This window comes from Hyperoodon ampullatus (genome assembly GCF_949752795.1).
Source record: "Hyperoodon ampullatus genome assembly, chromosome: 10".
Taxonomy (NCBI): domain Eukaryota; kingdom Metazoa; phylum Chordata; class Mammalia; order Artiodactyla; family Ziphiidae; genus Hyperoodon; species Hyperoodon ampullatus.
In genome coordinates, this window is record NC_136923.1 from 65,523,587 (window position 1) to 65,551,547 (window position 27,961).

Below are 27,961 nucleotides of genomic sequence, written 5' to 3' on the forward strand. Positions count from 1 at the left end.
TTAGCCCATGAAGCAGACAGGCCCCAGCAGCACCCCTCCCCGCCTCGGGGGGGCCCCCAGGTCTGAGAAGGAGGCGTCCAGCACTGGCAGCTGCTCCAGTACAGGTGTTCGAACCTCCAGCACCGTCCGGCCTTGCTGGGTCTTGAGGGGGAGACAACAGAGTGAGAGGAGTGAGCATGGGAGAGGTACACAGGGCCCGCGGACACCCCAACCTCAGGCCCAGGCTCTCCGCGCCTTCAAGTGCCCTGAGTTGCTGTTCCTCTCATCCGTGTCCCATGTTCAGACTTTGCTAAATTTTCTTCCTAAAGTTTCTTCCAGAGAGTCAGGATTGGGAAAGCTGGGAAGGTTGTGCATGTGTGTGTGCATGCACAAGCATGCAGTCTTGGGCCAGTCTGAGCAGCTTTGGGTTTGCCTTTGAGATTATCTGTCTGTAGTGGTTGTGTGAGCCTGTGTGACTCCACGGGGACGTGTGTACATGTGTTTGTGGGTGTAAGTGTGTGATGACAGCCAACACGATTCCACGTGTGTGTACCTGTGTGACCCTCTCCAGGCGACTCTGGGGATGTATATACGGATTGGGGGTGTCCATGTGCCCCTCCATGGGGAGGGGGCATTGTTTATACCCCGTGTGTGCAGAGGGAAACCTGTGTAAATGTGCTTACAAGCCTGCATGACTCACTCTGGGTGACACTGCCATGTGCACACAGGTGACAACCACCTTCCATCCTTCCTGCCCTTCCTGACACCAGGAAGCTGGCCTCCTCATGCTCTCCCCAAGCACCCCTGGCCAAAGGGTCTTCCCACCACCTCCTCCAGCCTGAGTCTGGGACCCGCCCCCACCCAGCTCTCCCTGGTTCCCACCTGACAGCCGTCTCTGAATTCCTTGACATAGGGGCTGGTCTCCGGGCTCAGCTCATCCTCATTGGCCCCTCGGAGCTTCAGAGGGCCATCCCGGGCCTCCCCAGAGCAGGGGTACGAGATGTTCTGGTAGGCTGCGACGCTGAGCAACCGCAGGAAGGTGAGCTGGACCACACCAACCGGGGAGCCTTCGGAGTCCACGTAAGAGAACTGGCAGGAGAGAGGGCTGTAGTCAAGGATGGACACGGGCCTGCAGAGCTGCTACAGAAGCAGGGTGGCTGAGCCAGGGTCATGGGTGGGGAATGGGTGGGAGGAAAGGGCTGGGGGAGAAATAAGGGGCCGGTGTGGGAACCAGGGGATAAATAAAAGGCAGACTTTTGTCTTAGGTTTTCAAGGGAAGGAGATGAAGTGAGCATCAGAAGACTGGTGAGAAGGAACGGAATAAGAGTCAGCAGGCTCTGCAGGGTCAAGGGTCAGGGAACTTGTCAAACAAACCCAGAAACCACTAGGCCCAGAGGGGGGCTCCACTGTGGTGCAAGGGACAGGGCAGTCAGAGGCCAGATCTCACCTGCGTGACATCATCCCTGGGCGTCACACAGGTTTCCCCTCCTGCCGTAAAGTTGCAGAAAACCCGGAAGGCATCCCGAGCACAGCCCTGGTTGGGGTCGACCCAGTACTCTCCTGTCGAGTGCAGGGGAGGGTCAGGGCCCCCGAGGTCTTGGACCCAAGATGCTCTTTGCCCCACTTCCCTCCCACTGCTCCAACCAGCCGCCCCCACGTGCCCTCAGACACCCAGTCCTCCATTCCCCCGCCAGACCCCCAGAACACAGCTCTGGTTTTCCTCATCACCTTATGCCCCTGTCTGTCTCTGCCACCCCTGCCCCCAGCAGCACCCCCAGGCTCGCAAACGGAGGGGGTAGGAGCACTGACACCCTCACACTGGTCCAACGTGTGGCTGTAGGCTTGCACACGTGTCTGTGTGTGTACATGCCAGCATGTGTGTCCACGAGTCTATGTTTATCTATTCCTGTAGACCCCGAGCAGATAATGAGCTGATGAGCCTGGTAGGACCATATCAGTTGCTAAATACTGAAATACCTCTGACCCAGTTGGTAAAGAGCTGCTGCCCCAAGCCCCTCCACCCTCGGCCCCACCCCACAGCTTCCCCAAGCCCCCCCACCGACATCCATCCTGCTTGTTCGTGTCCACGCAGTTGTTCACATGTCGTGTCCCTGGCACTGACCGTCAGGCAGCTCTGGGTGGCAGAGCTTCAGGTCCTGGCAAGTGCGAGCGGGGCTGTCCTGGGTCCCCGTCGGCCGCCTCATCTGCTCAATCTCCTCCCGCAGGGAGTCCAGGGAGCCAAAGATCTCCTCCAGCCCGCCAGGACTGCCCGGGGCCCCCCCGGTTGGCACGGCCTCATCTTCCTGCATCAGCTGGCTCCCATCCACTGAGCGCCGAGTCTTCTTGGGCATCTGGATGGGCAGGGGCTGGATCACCTCGCCGGGGGGGCCCTGGTGGAGGGAAGGGCGGAGAGGGCAAGAGACAGGTCAGGGTGAGGGCGATGCGGAGAAACACCCAGACAGCGGGGGACCGTCAGAAGAGCAGGACCTGACACTGACTCACCGGGTGTCCCGGAGGGCCCTGGATGCCTTTCTCTCCCTTAGGTCCGGCTGGGCCCTGCCAAGGGAGTCAGTGAAGTCATGGAGGGGTCAAGAGGTCAAGAATGCAATCAAGGTCACAGAAGGGTCAAATCAGTCTCTGGGCTGGGAATGAGGGGCTCCACTGGCAGGGAGTGTGTTTGTCTTGAAGAGACAGTCCACCTATGGAGGGCTGGGGGGAGGGAAGGTCAGAGCTGGCTCGGGGTCACTCACTGTGGCTCCTTTGGCTCCTTTGGGGCCAGCAGGTCCCTGTGAAATGAGGAACAAGAAAGAGATGGTCACCACAGGGGAAGATCAGAACAAGGAGAATTGGAGAGGCAAGGTCATGAGTTCACAGGACCCTGGAGCCATCACAAGAGGGGCAGGCATGGGGGACATGGGGACATTCGGGAGGCCCTGGAAGGACAGGAGTGGAAACACTGAAGGTGTAGGAACATATGGGGGACGGGGGAGCCTATGAGTGTTAGGCTGGCGTTGTCATGGAAGCCAGTGGGGGATTGTGGAGGGGGGCAGGGGGGTTTAGAGGACTGAGTTGAGGAACAGATGGGGTACTCACAGGGAGGCCAGGGGGCCCTCCAGGACCAATAGGGCCAGATGCTCCTGGGATGCCCTAGGAAAGGAAGGGGCCTGGTTCAACTGGGTCCTCCTCCCCTCCCCTTCCCTCCCCCCACAGCTGAGTCTCCACCCCCCACGCTCCCACACTCCCATGGATCCCCGCCCTCACCCCACCCTCAGGCCTCCCAGGACCACGCCCTCTACTCACGGTCTCCCCCTTTGGCCCTGTGGATCCCTGAGGACCAGGAAGCCCTCGATCACCCTTCTCTCCCTGCTCCCCCGGGGGGCCAATCAGTCCAATGAGACCTGGGTGACCCTGGAAAAGGGGCCAGGTGGTCAGGGGGATGCAGAGAGGAGACACGTGGATGGGGAGAAGGAGAACCACAGGGGTCAGAGCCCAGAAGACAAGAGAGGGACTTGGGCCAGGTCTGAGGAAAGAGCGGGGGCTGCCACGGCGCTGACTGAGGAAGGGCTCCCCAAGAGCACGAGGCCCCCCGGAGGTTTCAGGGGTGAGGCTGAGACACCTGGCAATGTGCGGTCACTCACCTTCTCTCCCTTGGCCCCAGCATCGCCCCGGAGGCCAGGAAGCCCTGGGGGTCCCTGTGGGGAGACAGGAAGTCACTCTCTCCTGGGGGAGGTGGGACCACACTCTCCCCCCACCACTTCCCACTTCCTCCAAGGCTGGATGCCCACTGCCCCAGGGCCCTCCCACCCACCCACCCTATCCACAGTCACTCACCACAGGGCCTGGAGGCCCAGCCTGGCCTGTGGCCCCGGGACGGCCTTGCTGACCCTGCAGATTTGAGGGGACCACGGGGATGAGGAAGAGTGTCCCCACACCGTGCACCTCCCCCTCCCCAGCCAAGCCTCTCTGCTCCGTGACTCACCACTGAGCCCGGGAGCCCCCGCAGACCATCAGGACCAGGTTTTCCTGCTGGGCCTGCAGGACCCACAGGACCTGTCTTTCCCGGGGCGCCCACAGCACCAGCATCCCCCTGAAACACACCCAAAAAAGTGTCCTGAAGGGCAGAGGAGGGGGTGTGGCTGGGGGCAGGGGGTCCAATGTGGACAGGGGTGAGGCAGGGAGGAGGGGTCAAACCCCAGGGACCCCTGGGGCAGGGACAAGTATAGGGAACCCTGTCCCCACAGGGGGCTCGGTGTGGAGATGGTGGATGTTGGGGAGGCGTTTGGAGGCTGCAGTGTGGGGACCGAAGGGGTGGGAAGATGGAAGGGATGTTCCAGCATCCAGGGCGGCCTCTCCCTCACCTTGGCTCCCTTCTCTCCTTGTCGTCCCTCAGGACCAGGTGCACCAGCAGGTCCCTGCAGGTGGAGGCGGCAGTGAATAGCCAGGCTCACCTCCCTCCCCCTCGCTGTCCTCCTGGTGCACACACACATGTGTACACACACACGTGTACACACACACACACACCTGCGCATGCACAGGCACAATCGCAGAGGCCGACTCATGGATGGGAGAGCCGGTACAGCTGTATCAGCTGTTAAAATACTGAGTAGTTCTGTGCATTTGGTGAAGAGCCTCTTGCCCACACACCACCAGCAAAAAGAGGGTTAATCCCTGACCCAGCAGGGACCTCCCCAGGAAAGCCAGCCCCTTCCCTCCGTGTCCATTCTGATTGGTTGGTACACAACACCACCCCTGGCAAGAACAGACAGAATATACAGGAACAAATATACATAGCACGCTTACAAACACACATGGTCACACACATACACACCTCACCCAAGGACAACCAGCACACCAGGCATCTCCCTCCACATCCCACCTGCCATTGCCCCAACTGCCATCCAGCCTGCCCCGCAAGGTCGCAGGTGACGACCTCACTTACCCGCTTTCCAAGTGGTCCAGGAGGTCCATTCTCCCCAGTGGGACCAGGGGATCCCTATGGAGGGAAGAAGAGTGGTGGGTGAGGGACCCCTCAGGCATAGGGCATAGTAGACGGGAAACAGGGCTGAGGGCCTGGGCTCAGTGGTGGGGTAGGGGTCACCGGGCACTCACAGGCTGTCCTGCCTCTCCATCTTCTCCGCGGTCACCCTTAGCACCATCCTGGCCCTGCAGGGATGAAGCAAGATCAGAGGGGGGGCCCCTGACCTGGTTGGCATCACCCCCCAAACTGCCAATCCTCCCATCCCTCCACCTGCCCCTACCACAGCCCTGGTTCCCACGCCCATGCCCATCGGCCACACAGAGCCCCTCCAGAGCAGACCACCTCTTTGCCCCTCCCCTCCCCAGGTAAGACTCACCCGAGGGCCACCTTCTCCAGGAGGGCCAGGGTCACCAGGAAAGCCAACAGGACCCTGATCCAGAGGGAAACCAAGGGTCAGGGTCACAGCCCCCTAAGCCCACGCAGGGCCAACACAGACCCCCATGGCCACATGCCACACTCTCCCTCTCTACAGGCAGTGCCCACCTGCACCACTTAGGAAGGGGGTCTCCAGCACCCCCTTTTCCCCACCTCCTGCACTGCCTGCCCTCTAAGGCTTTCAGGTTATTAACTAGGGTTTCTCTCACTTTCTCTCTGGATCCCCGACCCCGTACATCCCTCCCAGGAGACCCCATTCGCAAAGCCTTCCTCCCAGGCATCCCCCACCCTCTTGGGCTCCCCAAACTCCAAGATCCTCACACCCATATCCCCGGATCTCCATTCACAGGGGCCTCCTCGCAGCCTCTACCCCCAAACTCACAGGGTTCCCTTTGGGGCCATCATCACCGGTGGGGCCCTTAGGCCCTGGTGGTCCCGCCTCTCCTGGCTGCCCCGACTCTCCTTTCTCCCCACGTTCCCCGCGTGGACCCTAGAGGATGAGCGGAGGTTACAGATGGTCCCAAAGGGGTCCCAGAGATCAAAGATCCAGGCCCTGCTTCTAAGAAACCTCCAGCCTCCCCCTCGTGCCTCGCTGACATCGGGGTGCACACAGAAAGTCAAGCCCAGGGTGGGAGTCCCTGGCCCCTCTTCCCTTGAAGGAAAGGGGGACAGAGCCCACCCGGATCCAGGAACCAGGCCTCACGGAGAATGACCGGGAGCACAGACTCATGGGCTGCGCAGGAGTTCCAGCTCCAGGAGGTCACAGAAAAGGTGGGGGTGGGATTGAGGGGGGGAAGGGGATTGCGGAGCAGGGCCTCAGAACGACCACTCACCTTGACCCCTGGCTCGCCCTGGAGTCCCGGAGATCCTGACTCTCCTGGCTCCCCCTGCAAGGAGAATGGGGTCAAAAACCTCCACCACCACCCCCCAAAAAATCCTGATATTCCCCCTCACTCTCTTTTGAGCCCCCCAAATTGGCAAAAGTCCAACCCTCATCCCCCCAGACCATCTATGTACCCCTTCCCAGTACCTTCTCTCCAGGGGGACCCAGGTTCCCAACACCTCCAGGGGGACCTTGTGGACCCTGGAAGAGGAATAGAAATAGGGGTCATTGCTTATGGGAGGGGGGGCCATGGGGGGGCGGAGCCTGGAGGAGGGCCTGAGGTCAGAGCAGTGAGACAGTGGGAGACCTTCCCAGGGTCCACCGGCTTCTCTTGGCATCTGAGATGAGACTAGAGTTTACAGTCTGGGGAAAGGGAGGCAGAGGACTGGCCACACTGATCTGGAGGGACAAGGGGCCAAGAGGACTCACATCAGCTCCATTGGGTCCAGCTGGGCCTCGAGGTCCTGGGGGTCCGGGGGGTCCCTGGAGGAAAGATACACATGATGGGAAGGGAAGTGAGAGAAAGCGAGCCGTGGATGCACGTGAGTGGTGGAGGGTGAGGGAGGCAGCCAGGCCAGGGAATGGCATGCAGGGAGCTGGGAGTCGGGGGCAGTGGGCTGCTGGGGTGGGGGCTGGATGAGCAGGGGTGTGCCTAGCGGGTGGGGCTGGAATCAGTCGGGATCACACCCTATCAATGGGGTCCCACTCACCATAGGGCCCACGTCTCCTGTTTCTCCCTTCTCCCCCGAGGGGCCTGGCAAACCCTGCGCAGGTGTACACAGCACAGACCCAGGTGACCAAACCACCTGGAGCACAGCCCTCGGCAGAGGGATCCCCCCACCCAGATTCCACACCCCCACCACCACCCAGTCCTCTGCCCCCACCTCCCCAGACCTCCTTTGTCATCAGGGGTCTGGGGGGTCTGGGGCAGACATCAGCTCCAGCATGACCCTGCCTCTCAGCCCCTGTCTCCACCCCCCAACTCACCTGTAGACCAATGGGTCCCGGGGGCCCATTGAACCCTCTTGTTCCTTCATCACCTTTGGCTCCAAAGTGTCCCTGGGGACCCCGAGCTCCAGGCTCCCCATCTGCCCCCTGAGGTGGGAGGAGGGCAGGACAAGGACACAAAGATGGTCGCGGGTCAGGTGTGTTCTAGCCACAAGCCCCACACAGAGCCAGGCACCAGGCCTGGAGCCCCCCACTCCCACCCCCAAGCCCAAGGGCAGAGGGAAACTGAGGGCAGAATCCAAGCTGCAGACAGGATATCGGTCACTCACCGCGGCTCCAGGCTGCCCCACGGGACCAATGGGTCCAGGGGGTCCAGGAGGGCCCTGGGGGAGAAAGAAGAGTCAGAGATGCCAAGACAAGGGGAGAGACCAGGTGGGAATGAGGTTAAAGGCCAGAGGTGAAAAGTCAAAGGAATGGACACTTACATGTTCCCCCTTGTTCCCTTTAGTGCCCTTCTGTCCGGGGTCTCCCACTTCACCCTGGGGGTAGAAAGCAGGTGGGACGTCAGAGGAAGGAGTGGGTGGGGCGGGGAGAATAAGCAGACAGGGACTGCGGGCCATGCCCAGACCGGCGATCTCATCGGGAAAGAGACTGGGTCCAGGGTCTGTGGGCTCCCTCACCTTGTCTCCATCCTCTCCTGCCACACCCGGGGGGCCAGCAGGGCCAGGAAGCCCCACGGGACCCTGCACCCCATCGCGGCCAGTCGGACCGATGGGGCCCTTCTCACCCTGTGAGAAATGAAGGAAGGAGTCATGACCCAGAGATGGCTGTGCCCCTCAGACACCCCTACAGGAAATCCCCCGTAACCCATCAGCTCACAGACCCCTCCCCAGCATCTCCCCAGGGACCCCACACTCACCGGAACACCTTTCTCTCCTGCTGCTCCAGGGGGACCTTGCGGCCCTGGGCGCCCTGGGGGGCCAATGGGTCCTCCAGATCCTGCTGCACCTCGCTCCCCAGGAGAGCCCTGAGACAGGAGATAGAGTCAGACACCCCCCAAGGAAGAGACCACAGCCCACCCACACCAGAGGGCCACTGACCATGGTTCCCAGGAGAAGAGCCCAACATCAGATGCCTTATGGCTGACCCTGCCCGGTCCCGCAGCCCCGCCAAAGTCCAGATGCCACACCGCATCCTTCCTTCCCTCTGCCCCCCAGGGACCCCAGACTTACCGCAGGGCCAGGGGGACCAGCTGGACCTTCATTTCCCTTCAAACCAAGTCCGCCCTATGAACCAGAGATCAGAGGCAACAGACATGAGACAGGAAGGGGGGACATGGGGTCCAGGAGACACGCAGGGAAGGATGGGTGTGGGGAGACGGGAGTAGGGTGACGCTGAGGGGTGCCGGGAAGCCTGGTGGCTTATTACAGGCAGCCAGGTTGGAATCACACTCACAGCAGTGCCAGGGAGGCCTCTCTCTCCCGGGAAGCCCCTCAGACCAGCAGGACCATCCTTCCCTGGGGCCCCAGGGGGCCCAGGGTCGCCCTAAAAGGAAACAGAGGTGATGAGCCATTTCCACGCTCCCAAATTGGGCAGAGAGATCTCTGTTCCCTCAAATCCCCATTTGCCTGTTCCCTTAGGCACCCCAACCCTAGACCCCCAAGTTCCCCCCTGCCGGACCCCTTACTGACCTTTGTCCCTTCTTTTCCAGCTGTTCCAGTGAGTCCCTGCTCTCCAGGGGGTCCCGGGGGGCCTGGGTGACCTCGCTCCCCCATGGGCCCGGTTTCTCCTGCAGCTCCCTGGGAAAGAGACAGAGAGACTCCAGTCTCAGAGCCTTCACTCTGTCCACCTTAAAGTTTCCCTTAGAACCCCTTCATGTCTGCCCCAAAGCTCCTGGGAAATTCCCGGAGCTCTCCTAGGCCCCCGCTCTGGTTTTCATTCCCCGGTGTGGAGTAACCATACCACCTGGTGTCCCTGAGGGGACCTTCCTCTTCTCCAAGATGCGAGAAGATGAGAACCGGTCCAGGAAACAGACTGAAATTTGGGATCCCTGCTCCAAATCCCAGTCCCAGGGGCCCAGCTCAGGCAAAGGAGGCGCAGGGGCCCGTGACCAGGAAAAGGGAGAAGAGAGGCAGATAGACTAACTCCAGGGTCTGGGGTCCTTTCTCTCCAGGGAGCAGGCATACCTGGGGTCCCACCACTCCTGGGGGGCCAGGGGGGCCGGTCTTCCCTTGGAAACCCTGAGAGAGGAAGAGAGGAGAGGGCAGTCAGAACACACAGTCAGGCGTGGACATTGTGGCACGGACCCCAGGCTCCCGGAGGGAGGGCAGGGTCACCACCAAGTCCTTGGCTGTGGTCTGAGCAGTGCCGAGATGCACTCCACTCAGCCAGGAGAACCTTCCCAGCGGGCCTTCGGGACAGGACAGCTCGGGAGTGAGGGTCTGAGGAGGCTGGGGCACCACTTACCACTTCTCCTCTCTGGCCTGGGTGTCCCGGCAGCCCATCCTTCCCAGGGGGGCCCTGGAAGAGGTTCAGATGTCAGGTGAGCTCTAGGCTGGGAAGGGGGATGGGGAAGGATTCACAGTACCAAGGCGGGTCAGAGGTCAGAGGTCAGCTTACTGGAGGTCCTTTGGGGCCAGGAAATCCGTTAGGGCCCTGAGGTCCAGGGAGACCCTAGAGACAAAGCTGGGTTGAGTCAGGAGAATGGGGAAGGGTGCTGGGCAAGGGGCCTCTCCCTGCGGTGAGAGGGAGCTGGCCCCACTCCGGCTCCCTGGGGAGCGCTGGGGAACAGGGGGCTCAAGCCACACTCACCCTCTCTCCGGGGGGCCCGTGGGGGCCATCACCACCCGATGTTCCCTGTGGGGGAAACAGTCAGAGAGTGAAAGGAGATGCTTTCTAGCCAACCCTGAGGCCAGAGGAGTTGAGGGCAGCTGGGCTACAGGGCAGAGGCGGGGGATGAGCCCTGCCAAGACCACCAACCTTAGCTCCAGACTTCCCAGTGGCGCCTCGGGGTCCCCGCTGACCCCGTGGACCCTAGAGAGAGGACAGGGGCGTCGTCAGAAAAGCCCCAAAGCACCTCTTTGGATCTTGAGCCGCATGTCTCTCCCCTGCACTCACCGTGGGGCCACGTTCTCCCCGAGGCCCTGATTTCCCCGACAGGCCCTGGTGGGAACGAAGCAGAGACAACACATCACCCGGGGCGTGAGGCCGCTGCTCCCAGAGCTGCCCCTCTCTCTGCCCCCCAACCCTTCCCCAGCTTACACGGGCTCCCTTCTCTCCACTGGCTCCAGGAAAACCAGGAAATCCCAGAGACCCCTGGTGAGGATGGAGAAGGGGAAAAATGGACACGTCACAAAAGGAGAGGACCAAGGAAGGGCCAAGGGAGGTCAGGAGAGGTGGAGGCAGCAGGGTGGGAGACGCGGGCTCTGCCAATAACTAGTGCTTCTGGCCTCTGTTCCCTCATCTGTAGAATGGGGGTGGGCTAAATTCTCTCTAGGGTCCCCCGCTGCTCTGTCAGTCTGTGCTTCCTGTAATTAGGGGTCAGGGAAGGGAAAAGGAGGAGGGGCACATGCGGGGCAACAAATCACCTTGGGACCCTGGCGTCCGGGGTAGCCAGGCAGACCAGGAACACCCAGCTTGCCCTGTGGATGGACAGGGAGCGATCAGGAGCGAGAGGAACCACGGATGCCGCTCCGTCCCTGGAGATCCCAACCCTCAGAGATGGGGGCAAGCCCCCACCCAGCAAAGCCCCAGCCCCTGGCCCCTCATTTCCCACCTCCCAGGATGCCTGGCTTTTGTAACCCCTCCTTGCCGAGAGTGGATTTTCCCCAAACTCTAGTGCTGGAATCTCACCTCCCCTGTGTCTTAAAATCTGCCGCTCAAGTCCCGCAGGCACTGTGATCCAGCCCCTGCCTACCTGTCAACCTCAGCTCCATCTTCCCAGCACACAGTCCTGCTCCACCAAGACCTTGCAGGCACCCACCCCCCGCCTCACTCCTTGGCCTCACTCTGCACCACCCCGGGTCCCCCCCGCACCATCCACCCCTGCCCCCTGAGGCTTCAGGACCTGTCTTGCCAAGGCAGCTATGGAGCGGAAGTGGGGAGCAGGGGCTCTGCAGCCTGACTTTTGGGGCTCAAACCCTGGCTCTGGCCCTCACTGGCTGTGTGATGAACAAGTTTCTAAACCTCCTGATGCTTCAGGACTGTAGTAGCGCCCACCCCACAGGACTGACAGGACAAGTTGTCACGGTGCTGGCACACGGTGAGGGCTTGGTGAGAGTTAGCTCTGAAGATGTCAGAGCTCACCTCCTCTCTGACTCTCTTCCTTCTCGGAATGCCTCCTGCTTGGAGTCTGGACACATTTTCACTCTGCCCGGTACCTTCAAGTATCCTATGACGGCCTCTCTGCCCTGTCCCCATCAATCTGTTGTAAAGTCTTCACAACAGAGACTTTTCCTTGACTCCTTATGTATCCCCCTCCCCCCCCCCCCCCGCTTCAACGCATCAGTGTCTAGGAGGCGCCATATACACAGAGAGGAGCATAATGCATGGTCATCTTTGATTGACTTGCAGACTTCAGCTGTTGGCACCCCACCCCAACCCTGATCCCACCGCCTCGGGCCTCATCCCCTCCATGCCCTAGAGAATGTAGACCAGACCCCTCACACCGTCCCCGTCACCTTCTCGCCCAGGAGCCCAGGGGGGCCAGGGTCTCCAGTGGGTCCAGTGCGTCCCTTCGGCCCCTCGGGACCATCCTCTCCCCTGGAACCAGGGACTCCAATCTCGCCCTAGGTGAGGGGGTTGGAGAAGTGAGTGATAGGGACTGGGGGAGGGGCTGAGCCCCGAGAGGAGAGGCAGGCCCCAGTGAGGCTGAGTGGGGTCGGTGGGGGTCCCCGAAGCTACTGCAGGACAGGGAGCCCCACAGGGGCAGGGAGAGTGCTGTGATTGGCGAGCTGGTGGGTCACAGAGCACGGAGTTGGGTTCCTGCTCAGATCAGGCTCTAGAGGGCGATCAGGTCCTCTAAAGGGAGCCTGGAGATGAGGAGTCTGGGGTATTGGGGGGGTGGGGGGAAGGCTGGTAACTGGAGGCTCCAAAGGGGAGGATCATCAGCACTTAGAGTTGGGGGGCCACTGTGGGGGTTTCTACTCACCCTGTCACCTTTCACACCCATGTCACCTTTGAACCCAGGAAAGCCATCCTCGCCCTGAGAAAGATTGGGGTGAAAGGACACCACAGATGATGGAGGGAGGGGGTGAGGCAGAGATGGACAGAAAGGCTGGTGTGGGGCAGGTGGAGGGGCTGGGAAGTTAGGGGCGCATTGCTCACCTTTTCACCCTTGTGACCCTTCAGACCCCGAATTCCATCCACACCCTGGAATTAGAGTGGGGGATAGAGACTGACAGATCAGGGGAGGAGGCTGGGCTGGCAGGACCAAGCTCCTGGGGCCCCAGCTGGCTCCCCTGACCCCAGCCTTTATCTCCCAGCCCGGTGGTTCGTTACCTTGACGCCTCGAGGTCCTGGGTATCCCAGAGGACCCTGAGGTCCAGATGGACCCTGGAAGAAGACAGAGAGGCATTAAAAAGGGGTCTCAGGGTGTCACCATGGGGACCCCCTAGGTGTAGGGGAAATGGAAGTTACAACATTGGAGTCTGGAGAGGGTTGACGGGCATAGGACAAAGGACTGTCAGAGCCGCGTGACGAGATGAGGAAATCCCAAGGACTTGGAGGCCCAGGGTCTGGGTGGAGACCCCTCCAGGGGACGGGAGGAGGCGTGGAAGATCTCACCTGGTTTCCTTTGGTTCCAGGGGGACCTTCTTTGCCCGGGTGACCCTGGGGGTAGGGGAAGGACAGCGTGACCACTGGCCCCTGTCACCTCCTGCACCCCTCCCTACACTTCTTCCACCCAAATGCCCCCCTGGGACCTAATGAAACTGACCGACCATTAGCAGCACCACCAGTGACCTCCCAGTGCAAGGGACACACAGTATGGACACTCACTGAAGGTGCTTGAAAGTCATTCCCGGGGGTGGAAGGTCAAGGGGGATTAAGAGGTGGGGTATTAAGAGGTGGGGGCCACTCACCGGGGGTCCATCTGAGCCAGGCATGCCAGGAAGCCCTGGTTTCCCTCGAGGACCCTGCAGGGAGATGAGGAGGCTCAGCCCCAGCCAGATATTTGGGGTCCACCCTACACCCCGCCTTGGCCCATCCACTATTCCCCCGATCACTTACCTTCTCCCCATGAGGGCCGATGGCACCCTGGGGCCCAGGGAGACCCTAGACACAGGAGAGAGAAGTCACTGGGGGCCCCCCAGGGGTGGGCCACTCTCTGGCAGCAGCCCCCATTCAGAGCATGAGCAGCGAAGGCTTGAGACCCTTCATTTCCTGTCCCCACCCGGGATCTGGCCCACTGTGGAAGCCCAGGGGAAATCGCTAAAGTTGGGGAGGGGATGGATAGGACCACTCACCTGGGTCCCAGGAGTGCCCTGTTGTCCAGGAGGTCCTGGCTCTCCCTGGGGTCCCTAGAAACAGGCAACCAGGCAGGGGTCAGAAGGAGATGGTGACAGAACAAACAGGGCAGAGAGCCGAGTCCCAGCAGGGACAACCGAGACGGCAGGCAGGGGGTCGAAATGGTGGCAAAGGGAACAGGACTTTGGCAGAGACCCCAGGGGCTAAGGGTCAGGTGGGGTCTCCATGCCCATCACTCACCAAGCTTCCTTTGGGACCATGGGGACCATCCATGCCTCGGACTCCCTGAAACACGAGAGGGGCATGAGCAGGCTGGAAGGCGGCCCTGGGCCCTGGAGGGACCTGTGGTTTCTGAGGCCAGGCCATCCCAGAGGGTGGGACGGGTCAGGCATACAGCAGTTCATCCCAAACCTAAGCAAACACAGCCGGTCCTGATCCACAGGGCGTGAGGCTCTGGGGCTCTGGGGCTGTGGGTTTGTGGGGGTTTGTTTTGCTTTTCTTGAGGATTTTTTTTTTTTTTTTTGGCTATGATGAGAGCCTTTGGTGCACTACAAGACATGGTCCTGCAAGGGCACCATGAGGTGGAGGCTGAAGCAGGGCTAGGTGGGGGCCAGGGAGGAGGAGCTGGAGGGGAGGGAGGAGAGAGGCAGTCAGGGAAGGTGGAGAGAGGGAGAGGGCAGGGTCAGAAGTCAGGGACAGTCACTTACTGGGGGCCCAGGAATCCCAGGTGGACCTTTGGGGCCAAGGAGACCTCGAGATCCCTGCATTCAGGTGAAGGGAAGATAGGACCCGCATGGGTAAGAGAAAACGTGCCCCTTTCATGCCCACATCCCTCCTCTGGCATCCCCAGAGCCACCCCCATCCCCAAACCCCTTGACACTCACCGACTCTCCAGGCAGCCCCCGAGGCCCAATCTCCCCGTCGTCTCCCTGGAGGAGGAGGACATGGTGAAGCAGGCTCAGCATCCAGACCTCTCCTGTACCCAGCCACCCCCCCTGCCCCCGCCGTCCACAACACTTACCCGATCTCCATCCTCGCCGGGGGGCCCAGGAAGGCCCTGGGCACCAGTATCACCCTAAAAAATGGATGAACAGGTAAGAGGGGGTGCACAGGCAGACACTGACTGTCTTCAATTAACCAACCAATCTTCTTCACTGAGCTCTTGCTGGGACCCTCAGCCTCCTACCTCGCCTCCCCTCCACAGAAGATCTACCCCCTCATCACAACACACCATGCCCCTATACTCACCCTGTGTCCTTTCTCCCCAGGTAGCCCTGGGAGGCCATCAAATCCTCGGTCACCCTGGGGAGAAGAGGGGCAGCGCAGGTGAGGTCCCAGTCCCGTTCCCACCCCACCCTCCCTACTGTGTCCTGAGTGGGGAGCGGTTATCCCTAAAAACAAATGAGCTCAGGTGGGGCTGGGAGTTATGGGTGTCAGAGAGGGGCCCAAGCCTGTTACCTTCACTCCAGGTTCCCCAGGCATCCCTCGGGCTCCATCAGCACCCGCTCGGCCCTGGGGGTGCAGGGGAGGTGTCAGAGCAAGCGGGGGCACAGTCCTCCACACCCCGTGCCCTGTCTCCCATCCCCCACCCTCACCCATCCTACCCCCAGGTCACTCACCCTTCGCCCAGCCTTGCCAGGGGGGCCCATGAGGCCCTGAGGTCCTCTGGGGCCCTGGGAGGGAGAGGCAGGGGCAGGGTTAGTGGGTATAGACAGTGGGGGGACACTGGTTTGGGGATCAGGTGGGTGGGGGCTGTCACCTGAGGTCCTAGGTCTCCAGATTCTCCTTTCAGTCCAGGGCTCCCAGGTTGTCCCTGTGAGAGAGAAGACAGGGTGGCTGTGCTGAAGGACACACCCATCGGTGGCCTCAGAGCCCTCCCCCAAAGAAGCAAAACACTTGCAACTTGGTCCTTTTCCAGAACTATCCATACCCCCACACACAAAGAATCTCCTATCCCAACACCCCACTCACTCACCAAGGGTCCAGGGCGGCCTGTGTATCCCATGGGACCCGGGGGTCCTCGGAGCGCCAGCTGGGGGAGCAGGGGAGACGGAAGAGCTAAGCAAGAGGCAGCTGGAGAATTCCGGACCCCAGGTCACTTCCCAAAGTCACCCCTGTACCCCGGATCTTCATTCCACTGCCCTATATCTTCCCCAACCTCCCTCTCAACCCCAAGCCAACCCAGATCTCCGCCTGCCCTACATTCACTCCAACCTACCCTTCCAACTCTTCCTAGAGTCTTCCCCTTCCCACCACACCCCTCCCCACACCAAGATCCCCCAGCCTTCCTCACCCGTGCCTGCTGAAGAATTGCCTGGGCCTGGGCCTCCTGGGCCGCCACCACGGGGCCCTTGTCACCCCCACCACTGCCAAACCGGAACTGCGGGCCAAGGAGAGAAGGTCTGGGGCCTTCCAGGAAATCCACATGACCCTCCCAGCCAGAGGCATCATCCAGCATGTCTGCCCCATCCCCCAGGTTCCAGGACACCACTTCCCGCCATGCCCCCCTCCAGTGTCTCCCATGGGTTCCAGGTAGTCACTTAAGAGGTTTTCAGAAACTCAGCTCCTGTCCTCCTCCTCCACTCTTGAGCCTCTTCCTCCCCAAAGACTCTCCTTTGGCTCTAGACCCCCGGAAATTTAGGATTTTCTGCCCAATTCTAGATGCTCCATGTTTGGCTCCAGGTCATCTAATGAGGCCCTAAACCCTCCTCCCCTAAGATCAATCTCTTTGGGTGGATGGTCTTTAGAGACTCCTCCTTGGCGTTCCTGCTCCTCTGGTTCTTGGTGACACAACACAATTCTCCCGCCCTCCCGCCTCAGCTCGTTCCAAAGCCCAGAAGACAACTCACTGGGAGCATGAGGGATGTGCCGGGAGGGCCAGGGGCCCCATCTGATCCAGGGAGCCCTGCTCGGCCAGGGGGGCCCTAGAGTGGGGAAAGAATGAGAAGGATATGGCCACAGGGGGTTGTTAGGGTCCTGGCATCATTTTGAAACCCTCCTCAACAGAATAAATATAGACCTCCCTACATCTTTCCCAGGCTCTCCCCACACCCCGTGGAGAAAAATGATGGTGAGACACCAGACTACTCGCCTCCCCAACCAGAGTCTACCTTCTTTTCTCATGATAAATTACTGAGCATGGTACCCCTACTGGGTACCAGTGGCTCCTCTGCAGCCCTCCCCCCACCCCCAGAGGATGTCTTCATACCCTCTCGCCTGGGTCTCCAACTGGGCCTGGATTGCCTTGGATGCCAGGGGGACCAGGAAATCCCTGAAGAACACAAGAAGAGGGTGTCAGGTGTGGGCGTTCAGATAGAAGAGGGGTATGTGGCTGAGGGGTGGTCTCTACAGAAGAGATCTGGGGATCTGGGAAGCTTTGATTGGAAGGATGCTCTGAGTTCTAAGAAGGAGGCCTGGGCCTATGTGGGGAAGGCACAGGTGAGCATGTAGGAGGCATCTCTGTGAAAAGAATGGAGGCTAGTGGGTCTCAGCTAGAACTCACCGCAGGGCCTTCTGGACCAGGGGGCCCCTCCACTAGCATACCCTGTGGAGTCAAAGGTTAAAAGTCAGAGCCTATAGGGCTAGCACCCCCACCTCCTTCCCTTCATCCCACTGCCCTCAGCTCGGTGACCACAGTGACTTACAGGTTCCAGCACCGCAGGCTCCCCCTTCTCTCCTTTCAGCCCCCGGGGACCACGGGCAGCCTGAGAGAGACACATATGTAACCCCCAGGGGGGCCCGTAAGCAGCCAAGACACCAGGACTGCCCCCATCCCAGTGGCAGTCTCAGGTCCTCTGGAGACCTCCTGACCCTACCCCCAAGTCCCCTCCTCCTCCTCTAAGACTCCCTCTTCACAGACCTCCCAGGTCTGCCAAGGGAGACCTCAGGGCTCCCCTCCCCACAATTCCCAGCTCCACCTCAGCAAACACAGTCTCCTCATCTCCCTGAGAACCTCTCTCAGGAAGGTCCCCAGACACTTCCTGGGATTCCAAACCCCCAACCTTCCCAAACCCTCTTCTAGAGGACTGCACCTTATTCCCCAAACTCCCTGAGAACCTTAAGAAACCATCAACTTCCTCACCTTTACCCCACCTCACCAAATAAGAATCTCTCTAAGGGCTTCCCTGGTGGCGCAGAGGTTGAGAGTCCGCCTGCCGATGCAGGGGACGCGGGTTCGTGCCCCGGTCTGGGAGGATCCCACGTGCCGCGGAGCGGCTGGGCCCGTGAGCTATGGCCGCTGAGCCTGCGCGTCCGGAGCCTGTGCTCCGCGGCGGGAGGGGCCACAACAGTGAGAGGCCCGCGTGCCACAAAAAAAAAAAAAAAAAAAAAAGAATCTCTCTAAGATTGTGGATAGATTTTTACTTGGGTTTAGGGGAAGATCATGCATCCATATGAGGATCTGATGTAATCTATGGAGTCTTTCTCCAGAAAAGAAAAAGTGTATGCCCTTATGCACAGAATTTTACTTAGAGTTTCAAGGGGTTCACAGGTTTAAAACTCCCTGGAGATTAGACATTCATACTGTAAGTAGATCTGGAGAGCAGTCCCCACCGATATCTCAAACTTAGACCTCATAACTGGATTTTGGAAAAATACAGCTCCTGGGCTCAGTTGCTCAAGCCCTGAGCCAAGCCCCTCAAGTCTTCCCAGTTCCTCTCCCAGCAAGGATGCTACACCCGTCCTCTGACCCTCATTTATACTTCAAGCCCACCCATCGCCTCTCTTCCACACTTCCACTCAGATGCCCACTCCCAACTCTGGGGCCAGAACCAAGATAAGGACAAGGAGAATGGAGGATATTCACCACCACCACCCAACTCTCCCAACAAAGATCTTCAAAATGCCCCCCTCTACTTCCATCCTGATCAAACAATAGTGATCAATTTCCAAACTCTCCCATATCCCAGATCAACCCTAAATTTCCAGAAAGCAGCATAAGGGAAAGGCAGCAGAGGGTCAAGGGTGGAATTATTAGAGCAGGGAGGGTGGGATGAGGCAGTGGGGTAGAGGCAAAAGATGAAGTGAGTAGACAAGAAATACCCCACTGACAGGGAGTGGTTGAAAACATGGGACACAATTAAGGGAGACAGAAAAAAGGGACAGGGCTTCCCTGGTGGCACAGTGGTTGAGAGTCCGCCTGCCGATGCAGGGGACACGGGTTCGTGCCCCGGTCTGGGAAGATCCCACATGCCGCGGAGCAGCTGGGCCCGTGAGCCATGGCCGCTGAGCCTGCGCGTCCGGAGCCTGTGCTCCGCAACGGGAGAGGCCACAACAGTGAGAGGCCCGCGTACCGCAAAAAAAAAAAAAAAAAAAAGAAAAGAAAAGAAAAAAGGGACAAACACTTGGAAGCAAGAATGATACCAGGGCCAAGAAAAATTAAACATGGCCAAGACGGCTAGAAAATGAACCAGATAAACAGGAAGTGGTGGGACAGACAGGAAGCAGCCAAGGAAAGAGGATCCAGGAAGTGGACCTTCAATAACAACATGGCTACCACAACCAAGAGAGAAAAGAAATTCACAAAACAGACAGAAAGTAACTCCGGGAAATGGATTATGACAATGAAAGGCAATTCTTCCAGCAAACACAAGCTAGTACACACAAGAAGTGGCTGTGATAAATATCTAGGCCCACAATGGAAACTTTATGATTTGGATGACCTGAGACACATAGGAAGCGGCTTATTATCAAAGGATAAGAGAGCATGAAAAACTAGAGCCAAAACACAAAAAATAAGTCTCTTCCAGTTCAATCTGACACAGTCACCAGAATGGATGCCATGACTGGAGAAGACAGGAGGGGAGCCATTGTAGAGAAGGGGAGAAGACAGGGGGGGACAGACAGGAAGTGGCCTGTAGGTTAGAAAATGTGATAGAGGAAGTTAGATCATTTGGCAGCAACACGGACAAGAAATTGTTTCGACCAAGAAGAAATGATCGAGACAGACTGAAAATGGACACAAGGTAGGGGCTTATTGACCAAAAGCTTTATAAAATCCAGCTTGATGGAGACAGGAAGTGACCAAGAAAGACAGAAAGTGGCCATAGGATTGAAAAAAAAAAAAAAAAGAAAGAAAGAAAACAACAACAACCAATTGCCCTGGACAGAAAGATCCATAGACTAAGACTTTTGGCAAGGGAAGGCAGGAAGTAATGTTTTCAAGCAACAGATACATCTTATGTGAACAGAAAATGGAAGACCACTCGTGGGAAGTAGCTCACAGACAAGAGACAACAATCAAGAACAACAGGAAGCGATTCTTGTAGCTCCCACTGGAAGTCAAGGATGGAAGAGGAGCTCCTTTCACTTACGGCTCCCAAGTGGGCTGTCTCCGCAGAGAGTGCAGGGCCAAGCTCCGTCTCCTCACGATAATCGTCCCCATAGCCATAGGTGTAATCGTAGGGCCCTGCTGTGGGGTCTGTGCCACCCTCCCCATATTCCTCTGTCAGGAACCTGTCGGCTGTGGAGGGGACCTGGAGATCTGTCTGCTCCTTCCCGGGGATGGGGAGGGAGAGGGGTAGACGGGGGCATTAGGGCCGAGAGGAGGTTTTCCCTGGACCCCAGGGTGTGACAACTTCCAGCCCAAAGGATTCTGAAGGGTAACAGGGACTGGAGTTTTCCTCCCAAGAAGAGCAAGGGGAGCCGTTGTAGAGAAGGGGGATGGCCATCAAAGGCCCCCAATGTGGAGGGAGGTCCAGAAAATGGGCCCGGTTGGAAAAAATGATGGGTAACAAGAAGGGTGGCCAGAGGGCTGGACACAGAGTGGACAGTCCATGGACATACTAATCGATGAAAGGATCCAAGGAATGACCAAAGAAATGGATGGAAAGAGGGGGAGAAGAGGAAAAGGGACAGCATTGGACAGAAAATGGCTCCTGGGAACAGAAATATGACAGAAAGTAAAACCATTTGACACCAACAGGGAGAGGAAGTTACTCCAGAATCAAAGAATAATGGCAGGAGACATGGACACTGGAGAAGAATGACTGTTCTGAGAGAGGAAAGCAGACCGATAGGTCCGGAGTGACCAGGAGACAGAAGGACACGAATGGAGATGACAAAGAGCCCTCCGGCCAGAGGAGGGGCTGGTTCATCAAGACGACGTGGGGCAGGGGGAGTGGGTCACAGACGCCCACCGACCCAGCTGGGGCGAGGGTGGGGGATGGAGTTACCTCCTCAGGGGGTGGCAAGGGGCGTGACTCCAGGCTTCCTTCCTCTTCACCTGGGGTGGGGTCCTAACCCCAGGGGGAAGGTGTGGGGAGAGGAGCACGGGGCGGGAGGAAAGGAGAGAGGTTAGCAGAAAGGGAGGCCAAGCAGCAGTTCATCCCCAGGGGGCAGTGTCTGTCTGTGCTGGGGGGTGGGGGCAATCTCAGATCTTGCAGCCCCTTAGGAGGGGGGACGCTTTGGGGAGAGTGAATCTCCGAAGTCACAGAGGTTTGGGGGCAGAGATCTGGATGCCCCGGCTCTACCTGCCGGTAACCGCTGCCTCTGGTCCTGGGGGGGCCCCGGGCAGTGAGGGGAGCTGCCATCCGAGCTGGGCGCTGGGAGAGGGGAGGCTGGCCCCGAGCTGGGCCAGAACCTCCACTTCGAGAGGGGGACGCCTGCCGGGCCGCTGATCTCTTGGCAGGTGGGGTAGGCTTTCGGGGAGGGGTCCGACGCCCCCTGGGGGCAGGGGGAGCCCTGTGGTTGGGGCTTGGAGGCCACTGCAGCAGAGAGACACGGGAGGGGGCAGTGAGGAAACGCCCACAGTCTAAATACAAGGTGGCTCTCCCCGCATGTGGGGAGGAGAGGAAGGTGTCATAGATGTTTGCAAGGGGTGGTGGGGGGAACGGGAGAAGTCCCTCAAGGTTACCTGATAATCAGGGGTGGTCACCGTAGTCATCACGTCGTAATAGGGGGGCTCGTAATCATAGTAGAGAGCCTCAGTGGACTGGGGTTAGGGAAGGGGCGGTGGGAATAGGTGGGAAGGGGGGCAGGCAGGTGAGGAGGTGGCGTGGGAGTTGGGGATGAAAGGAGGGGTGGGAGTCAGGAGAGAGAAGGGGTGGTGGGAAAGGGGGGTGGGTCCCACACGTGGGACAGAGGCAGACGTGATTAAGAGATTGACCCTCCAATCTTCAGACCGCTGACCCCTGTCACTGTCAAGACTCCACCCAGTTCGTACCCTCCCTTCCCTTCCCCCCCCCAGTCCCTTATCCTGCACCTCCCTGTGCAGGGGGCCAGAGAGAGGGCCCCCATATCCCCACTTGCACAGACCTACTCTACCTCCTACTCCTTCCCCTCTTCCCCTCCCGGTCTTACCATTTCAACTTTCTCCCTGTTTCTGTCTCTCCCCTCCTCTGCTCTCCCATCCTCTGTCCCCAGCTCTCACCCCCACCCTCCATGGTCTCGCAATCTCTTAATTCGAGGAAGGGATGGAAAGCCCAAGGGCATGGTCCCAGGAAGACTAGCAGAGGAGGAGACACAAGGAGGGGACACGGCTCCCAGCCACGAATTCTTCATGATGACTTTTTATTTTTAAATGAAAGTAAAAAGGTTGATGAATGAGGACTGGGGGTGGGGGAGTATGATGGGAATAGAGGGTACAGCTGGGGAGGGGCACAAGGGAGGGGAGAACAGGAGCCCAAAATAGGATGGGGAGCTCTGGGACATGGGGGGAATTCCCCTGGGGAGATGTGAAGGTGTCTCCCTCCCTGGGGTGTGCTGCAGTTTGGGGTTCACCCAGCTCCCTCACCTGTCGCTGGGGTTCCTGGTTTTGTGACCTATGAAGTCTTGGTGGTTGCTGCTTCGGAGATCTCTGGGCTCTGTGAGACTGTTGTCTCTGAGGTCTCTCCCTCCAACCCCCCTCGCACTCCAGCTCCTTCTGTTCACAGGATTCATAGGCAGCTTGCACCCCCGGGACGATGGCAAGCTCCTGAACATCACCCTACAAAGACAAGAGGAAGGGACACCAGTGGAGGGAGGCAGAGTGGGCTTCCAAGAGACACAGGGTAGAGTCTGGGACACGGGGTCGGAGGCCAATCCGAGATAAGACTGTATACTGGAGAAGATCATTACCAGCCCTCCCATGTGCACAGTTCTTTTCAGTTTTCAAAAGACCTTCTCATTCCTAATGCCATTGAACCTTCACAACAACTGGGCATTTGGACAAGGATTGAAGTCAGTAGGACAAGGATCTTTATGCCTATTTTCCAAGCACATTCCATGTGTAAAAGTTCAAAGAGACAATGACTGGCCCAAGGTCACTCGAAGTGGTAGAATCAGGACTAGAATTCAAACCTTCCAACTGTAAGTTCAACTCTTGGCCTACACCCCGCCCATGTGGCCATGCATGAGCCTGTTCACAAGGGCTTCTGGAGACAGTGGCCCAACCTTAGTTGCTTTGACCTTCCAATGACAGTGACGATGAGAATTCTCAGGATCTCTGGAAATGGGGGGAAGACATTTCTGATTTCCAGTGGCATTTATTTGTGCCTACATGTGGTGATAAGCACACTCTGCATTGTATTCTCGTTTGGGGATACTGTCTCATCTCCACAGTGGAACTGGTAGTTCCTTGGGATGATAGAGATCTGATATTCTTCTTCTGTATTCCCCCTTAGTGTTGGGCCAGCAGGTATTCAGAAAATGTTGACTGGCTGGGTGGGTGAATGGACAGATGGATGGGTGGATGGATAGATGGGTGGGTGGGTGGGTGGGTGGGGGAATGGGGGCTCGAACACTTGACTGAATGGGAGTGTTGATGGATGGTGAATGTATGTGTGGGTGGACTGGTGGGTAAATAAATCGGGGGTGCAGAGTAGATACAAACGGTATGTAGGTAGATGGATGGAAGTGAAGAAATGGTAGGTTGGAGAGTGCGGTGGGTAAATGAGTTGCTAGAGGCATGCATGTATCCTATGCATGGGTAGACGGGGTGGGTGAGTGGATGGATGAGTGAATAGATGGATGGATGGGTTAAAGAGGATGGATGGATGGAAGGATAGCTGAATAGATGGGTGGTTTAAAGGAGGGAGTGACTGAGCAGGGGAAGTATGGGCAGGTGGGAGAATACAAGACTGAATGCTTGAGTAGGTGGGTGAGTGTGTGAATGGATGCATGGGTGAATAGATGGGCAGATGAATCAGTTGAAGGGATGGATGGATGGGTGGACTAATGAAAACCGAGTGACAGAATAAGTGACTGGGGACAATCCTGCCACATAAGTGGGCACCTAATTCTCCTACAGAAAAAAAAAAAATTAGCCCTGAAGATAGGAAATGGAAATATAAATTTATGAAAGGAAAAGTGAAGGGTAGGACATAGGAAGACAGGGTACTGAGGTCAGAAGGGGAGTGGATACAAGGCATAGGACCAGAAGTCACTCCTCTCTCTGACTGCTCTGGTTACCTCAAAGACTTCTTCATCCAGGATCTGAGCACCAAAGATGATCACGCCTCGGGTGTCCAATACTGGATGAGCACTTCGGGGGAGGGGCCGGGTGACTCGCTTCTTGCAATCAATTATGAGGGTGACCGACTGGCCCTTCACAGCCACAGCCACACGGTGCCATCTGGTCATAGGGACAGGGAGGCGGGAGGTTCAAGCAACTGACTGAAGGGGGGAAAGTCAAGAGGGCTGAGCAGCCCTTGATGGAAGAGTTGACAAACCAATGATAACAATAGTAGTAATCACAGTTAACTACCATGTACCGAGGGTTTACAATACACCAGGCACCATCCCATCACTTTCTCATTTGATTCTCACAATTCTATTATCCCTCTTTTTCAGACATAGAAACCGAGGCTCAAAAAAGTCAAGGAACTTGCCCAAGGTACAAGCTAGTCCTACTTGCAAGGATTTAAACTCTAAAGCCCAAACTCTGGGCTAGAAGTGACTAGGCAGAAGTTTGGGCAGCGGGTAAGTGAGTGGTGGCCCACAGGGTCAGCAGGGTTTCCTAGATTAGGGCGTGGGGGCCCTGCGGGCAGGGGCCAGAGGGGAGCTCCTGAAAGGGTAGGCCAGACAGGCCAGAGGAGCAAACTGACGTACTTGCCATCTGCTAGGCTGAGGCCTCGGAAGACGGGCTGAGCAGGGGGTTGAGGCCGTCCAGTCTGGTCCTCGTACAGGAAGCGGACAGGTTGGCCAAGCTCCAGGCCCAGTTGTCGGACGCCCTGGGCACTATAGACAGTCAGGAGGGGAGCCTGGAGGCCAGGGCGGGTCCGGACAGCAGTCAGTAGAGAGAAGTCTTTGGGAAAGCCTCCTGGTACCCGAGAGAGACACACACAGGTGGAGTGAGAGGCAAAGCGAGACATTAACCCCTTCCCCTCTCGTGTCTGATCCCAGACCCTGCCCCGTGACCTGGGCCAACTTTCCCTCCTCCAGCGTGTCACCCATACCTGGGAAGAGCTGGCGGGTGGGTGCACTGAGCTGGGCGGGTCGGGACACTCGGTAAGCCACATCAGCTGGACAGATGCCTCTCGTCCTCCGGACACCGTCAGGGAGGGAGGGGAACCTCAGGGCCCGCAGCACGTCCACAGGGGCTGCACCTGGGAGAGTCCACGAGGGTCAGGGGAAGGGACACACTCTCAGGAGGGCCCACACAGGGGACATTTGGGGTCTAGAGCTCAACTTCCTGGGGCTCAAACTCCTTGGAAGATAAAAGTCACCTCTCCCTTACTTGCTCCTGAACGGGGCCTGAATGGATGGAAAACGAAAGTCACCTGGAAAAGGGCAGCACTGAGCCGGTATTCAGCTCCGTGCCCACCACTGTCCCCGCCTCCCAGCCTCTGTCTCTGTCACTCTCTCCCTGTCTCCGTCTTTCAGCCTATGAATCTCTCTCTATTCTCTCTTAACCTCTCTGTCCCAACTCTGCCTTCCCTTTACTCTAGCTCTGTCACGTTTACTCTCTCTGTCTCTGTATCTGTGGGTTTTTCTCTCTCCCTGGCTCTTCTGTCTTCCTCCGTTTCCCTCACACTCTACCGAACGTTTCCTTTCTCCCTCTCGTCCTCCCTTTTTGTGTCTCTTGGTCTCTGGGTCTCTGGCCTCAGTCCCACGTCTCCAGCATAAACAACATCTGGGCAAACGATCATCCTGGGCACGGGAGGTGCAGGGGGGCCACGAGGGAGGGAACAGAGAGGCAGCTCTGTGGGGAGGGGACTGCAAGCTGCTGGGATTCCCGTGTTTGGGGAGGTGGGGACACCTCTGACCATGCAGAGGAAGGAGATACAAGAAAGGGCCACCCCAGGAGCTGGTGCCCCTGGCTTGGGAGATGGGCTGGGGTGCAGGGGTGGGTGGGGAGCCTGAAGCTGCCACGCGGAGCCGGAGCAGGTCCAGGGCCCGGAGCCACACATCTGTGGATCCCATCAGAGTCCTTTGCCCAAAACCCGGGCAAGCTCCCCACACCTGGAACTTTGACCGTGCCTGCCCCCCCCATCCCGCCACGGTCCAAAGATTCAAGACCCGGGTCACCAGCCCTGTCCCCCTAGAACTCAGCTTCTGAGGGTTCAAACTCCTGAGAAGACACAGGTCGCCTCTTCCTCACTTGCTCCCCAATACACATACTTCTCACTCCATCAGCTCGATTGGAAAAATCCCAAAGAAAGTTCCAGCAAAACCCTCATAGAAGTGTGGGGCAGGGCAGGGGCCAGAGTGATCAGGAGAGCAGAGGTGGGTGGGGTGGGTGAGGTGGGGCGGGCAGGCAGAGAAAAGGCCCTTTGAGTCCAGAAGCCGGGAAACCACGGCCTTGCCCCCTCCCACCCCCCTGCCCTAGCCTGGCCCCCACGTGTGGCAGCTCCGCAAACACCAACACACAAGGGCCGCTTTGAGAGACGAAGGGTAAGTGAGACAGAGACACAGAGACTCACAGAGACCCCAGGCCAAGGAGACCTCAGAGGGCCCCACCCTCCACCAAACCCCAGGAGAGTACAGTTCCATCCTATAGACAACCTACCAACAGGTCTGCCCACCTATCTTCCCACTTCAAGCTACATACGTGCCCCACTGTCTCTGGCCTCAATCTGTCCCAGTCTCCCCACTGGCGGCCCCATCACCCCCACCACTCTACCTCTGGCCCCCAAAACGCCCCTTTCTTTACTCTGATGAATTCCACACTAACCTATTTCCCACTAGAGTCCCACCTCTACCCACTCAGCCCCCAAATAAGAGACAGTCATCTCAGCCATCCCCCTGCCTCCATGTTAAAGTTTCCCTTTTCTCCCTAAAAAAGACTCCTAGAGTCTACAGACATCCCACACTTCAATTTTCTGTCCCTGAGCCTCATGCTCCTCCTATCTTGAAAGTTCTTCCTTCTGTAATCCAATCTAATCCTTTATGCTGCTTTTCTGACCATCTTCTCTCCAAAGCAGAGAAGAAATGAATAGTCAAGTTATATGCAAACCAGCCTCCAGTGTTTCCACGGGGGGAGGGGGCTTGCTCCAGCCTGCCTAGTACCCAGGTACTCCCAGCCTCCTCCCCTCCAACATCAAACCCCCTTTCTTAGGAACCAGGACTTCTGGATCCTGGGAAAAAGAAGGAAAAGATTGGGATTGTGGATGCCAGGGTCCCAGGGGAGCCCGGCTGGCCAGAGGGGGAGGGGCGGGGCAGGAATGCAAAGAGTTGGCTCCTGCCTCAGACACCTGATCCTGGCCTGTCCAGCGGCCGTCCTGTTGGCAGCCAGCCCCAATGCTCCCCAGAGCCAGCCGCGTGGCAGCATCGAGGGCACGGGGAGGGGGAAGGGGATCCTGTCGGGGAAGCTGATGGGACAAATAGTCCAGGTATCCCTTCATTCTCTACTTTCGAGGCTCTGCTCTGACCCAAGGATGCTCCCCCGCTCACCCCAGAGATACAGACAGAAAGACAGAAGACAGACATGCGCCTCTCACCCATCAACATTGGCATCTACCCCTGACTCCAGCACCAGCTGGACCACAGTGGCCGTGCTGGAGGACCCCACCATGCAGCCCCACTCACTGCCCTCAGGTGATGCTCCGCCATTCAGCCTAACCTGCCCTCCACCAGTCACTTCAAGGAAGCAAAGAGATCCCCACCCTGGCTCCAAGGAACCTAGGTGTCCTGCCCTCCAGTCTGGACCCCTGACCCCCCCAAATCCCATTCTTGGACCCAGAAGCTCCCCCCTGCTCCCCAGGCATCAGCTGTCCCCTGTCCCGAGGTGTGCGGAGATTCCGATGAACCAGGCGCTGGGACTCCCCTTACCTGCCCAGGCGGGGGCCGCGCTCAGGCCCAGCAACAGCGGTACCAGCAGGAGGAGGCGATGGCAGCGGCTGCACCGCTCCATAGCT

General features: G+C 58.4%; 1 protein-coding gene across 1 annotated transcript; it reads right to left on the reverse strand.

Moving 5' to 3' along the window:
* Nucleotides 1-27,957, reverse strand: COL11A2 (collagen type XI alpha 2 chain; the record flags this gene model as incomplete). Its single annotated transcript, XM_079712111.1, has 66 exons — nucleotides 1-141; nucleotides 862-1,068; nucleotides 1,427-1,539; nucleotides 2,102-2,369; nucleotides 2,482-2,535; nucleotides 2,730-2,765; nucleotides 3,073-3,126; nucleotides 3,280-3,387; nucleotides 3,618-3,671; nucleotides 3,811-3,864; nucleotides 3,959-4,066; nucleotides 4,338-4,391; nucleotides 4,919-4,972; nucleotides 5,089-5,142; nucleotides 5,334-5,387; nucleotides 5,775-5,882; nucleotides 6,226-6,279; nucleotides 6,423-6,476; nucleotides 6,705-6,758; nucleotides 6,986-7,039; nucleotides 7,263-7,370; nucleotides 7,553-7,606; nucleotides 7,709-7,762; nucleotides 7,904-8,011; nucleotides 8,143-8,250; nucleotides 8,456-8,509; nucleotides 8,679-8,768; nucleotides 8,915-9,022; nucleotides 9,410-9,463; nucleotides 9,690-9,743; nucleotides 9,843-9,896; nucleotides 10,035-10,079; nucleotides 10,203-10,256; nucleotides 10,341-10,385; nucleotides 10,485-10,538; nucleotides 10,811-10,864; nucleotides 11,903-12,010; nucleotides 12,373-12,426; nucleotides 12,549-12,593; nucleotides 12,723-12,776; nucleotides 13,008-13,052; nucleotides 13,304-13,357; nucleotides 13,452-13,496; nucleotides 13,688-13,741; nucleotides 13,929-13,973; nucleotides 14,396-14,449; nucleotides 14,573-14,617; nucleotides 14,710-14,763; nucleotides 14,937-14,990; nucleotides 15,147-15,200; nucleotides 15,308-15,361; nucleotides 15,448-15,501; nucleotides 15,664-15,720; nucleotides 15,982-16,068; nucleotides 16,538-16,612; nucleotides 16,897-16,959; nucleotides 17,191-17,232; nucleotides 17,333-17,392; nucleotides 20,000-20,179; nucleotides 20,861-20,923; nucleotides 21,541-21,618; nucleotides 22,420-22,611; nucleotides 24,075-24,237; nucleotides 24,714-24,924; nucleotides 25,061-25,210; nucleotides 27,876-27,957. 66 exons carry the CDS (start codon nucleotides 27,955-27,957, stop codon nucleotides 1-3), a joined length of 5,211 nt encoding a protein of 1,736 aa, XP_079568237.1.
* Between the last annotated feature and the right edge of the window lie 4 nt (nucleotides 27,958-27,961).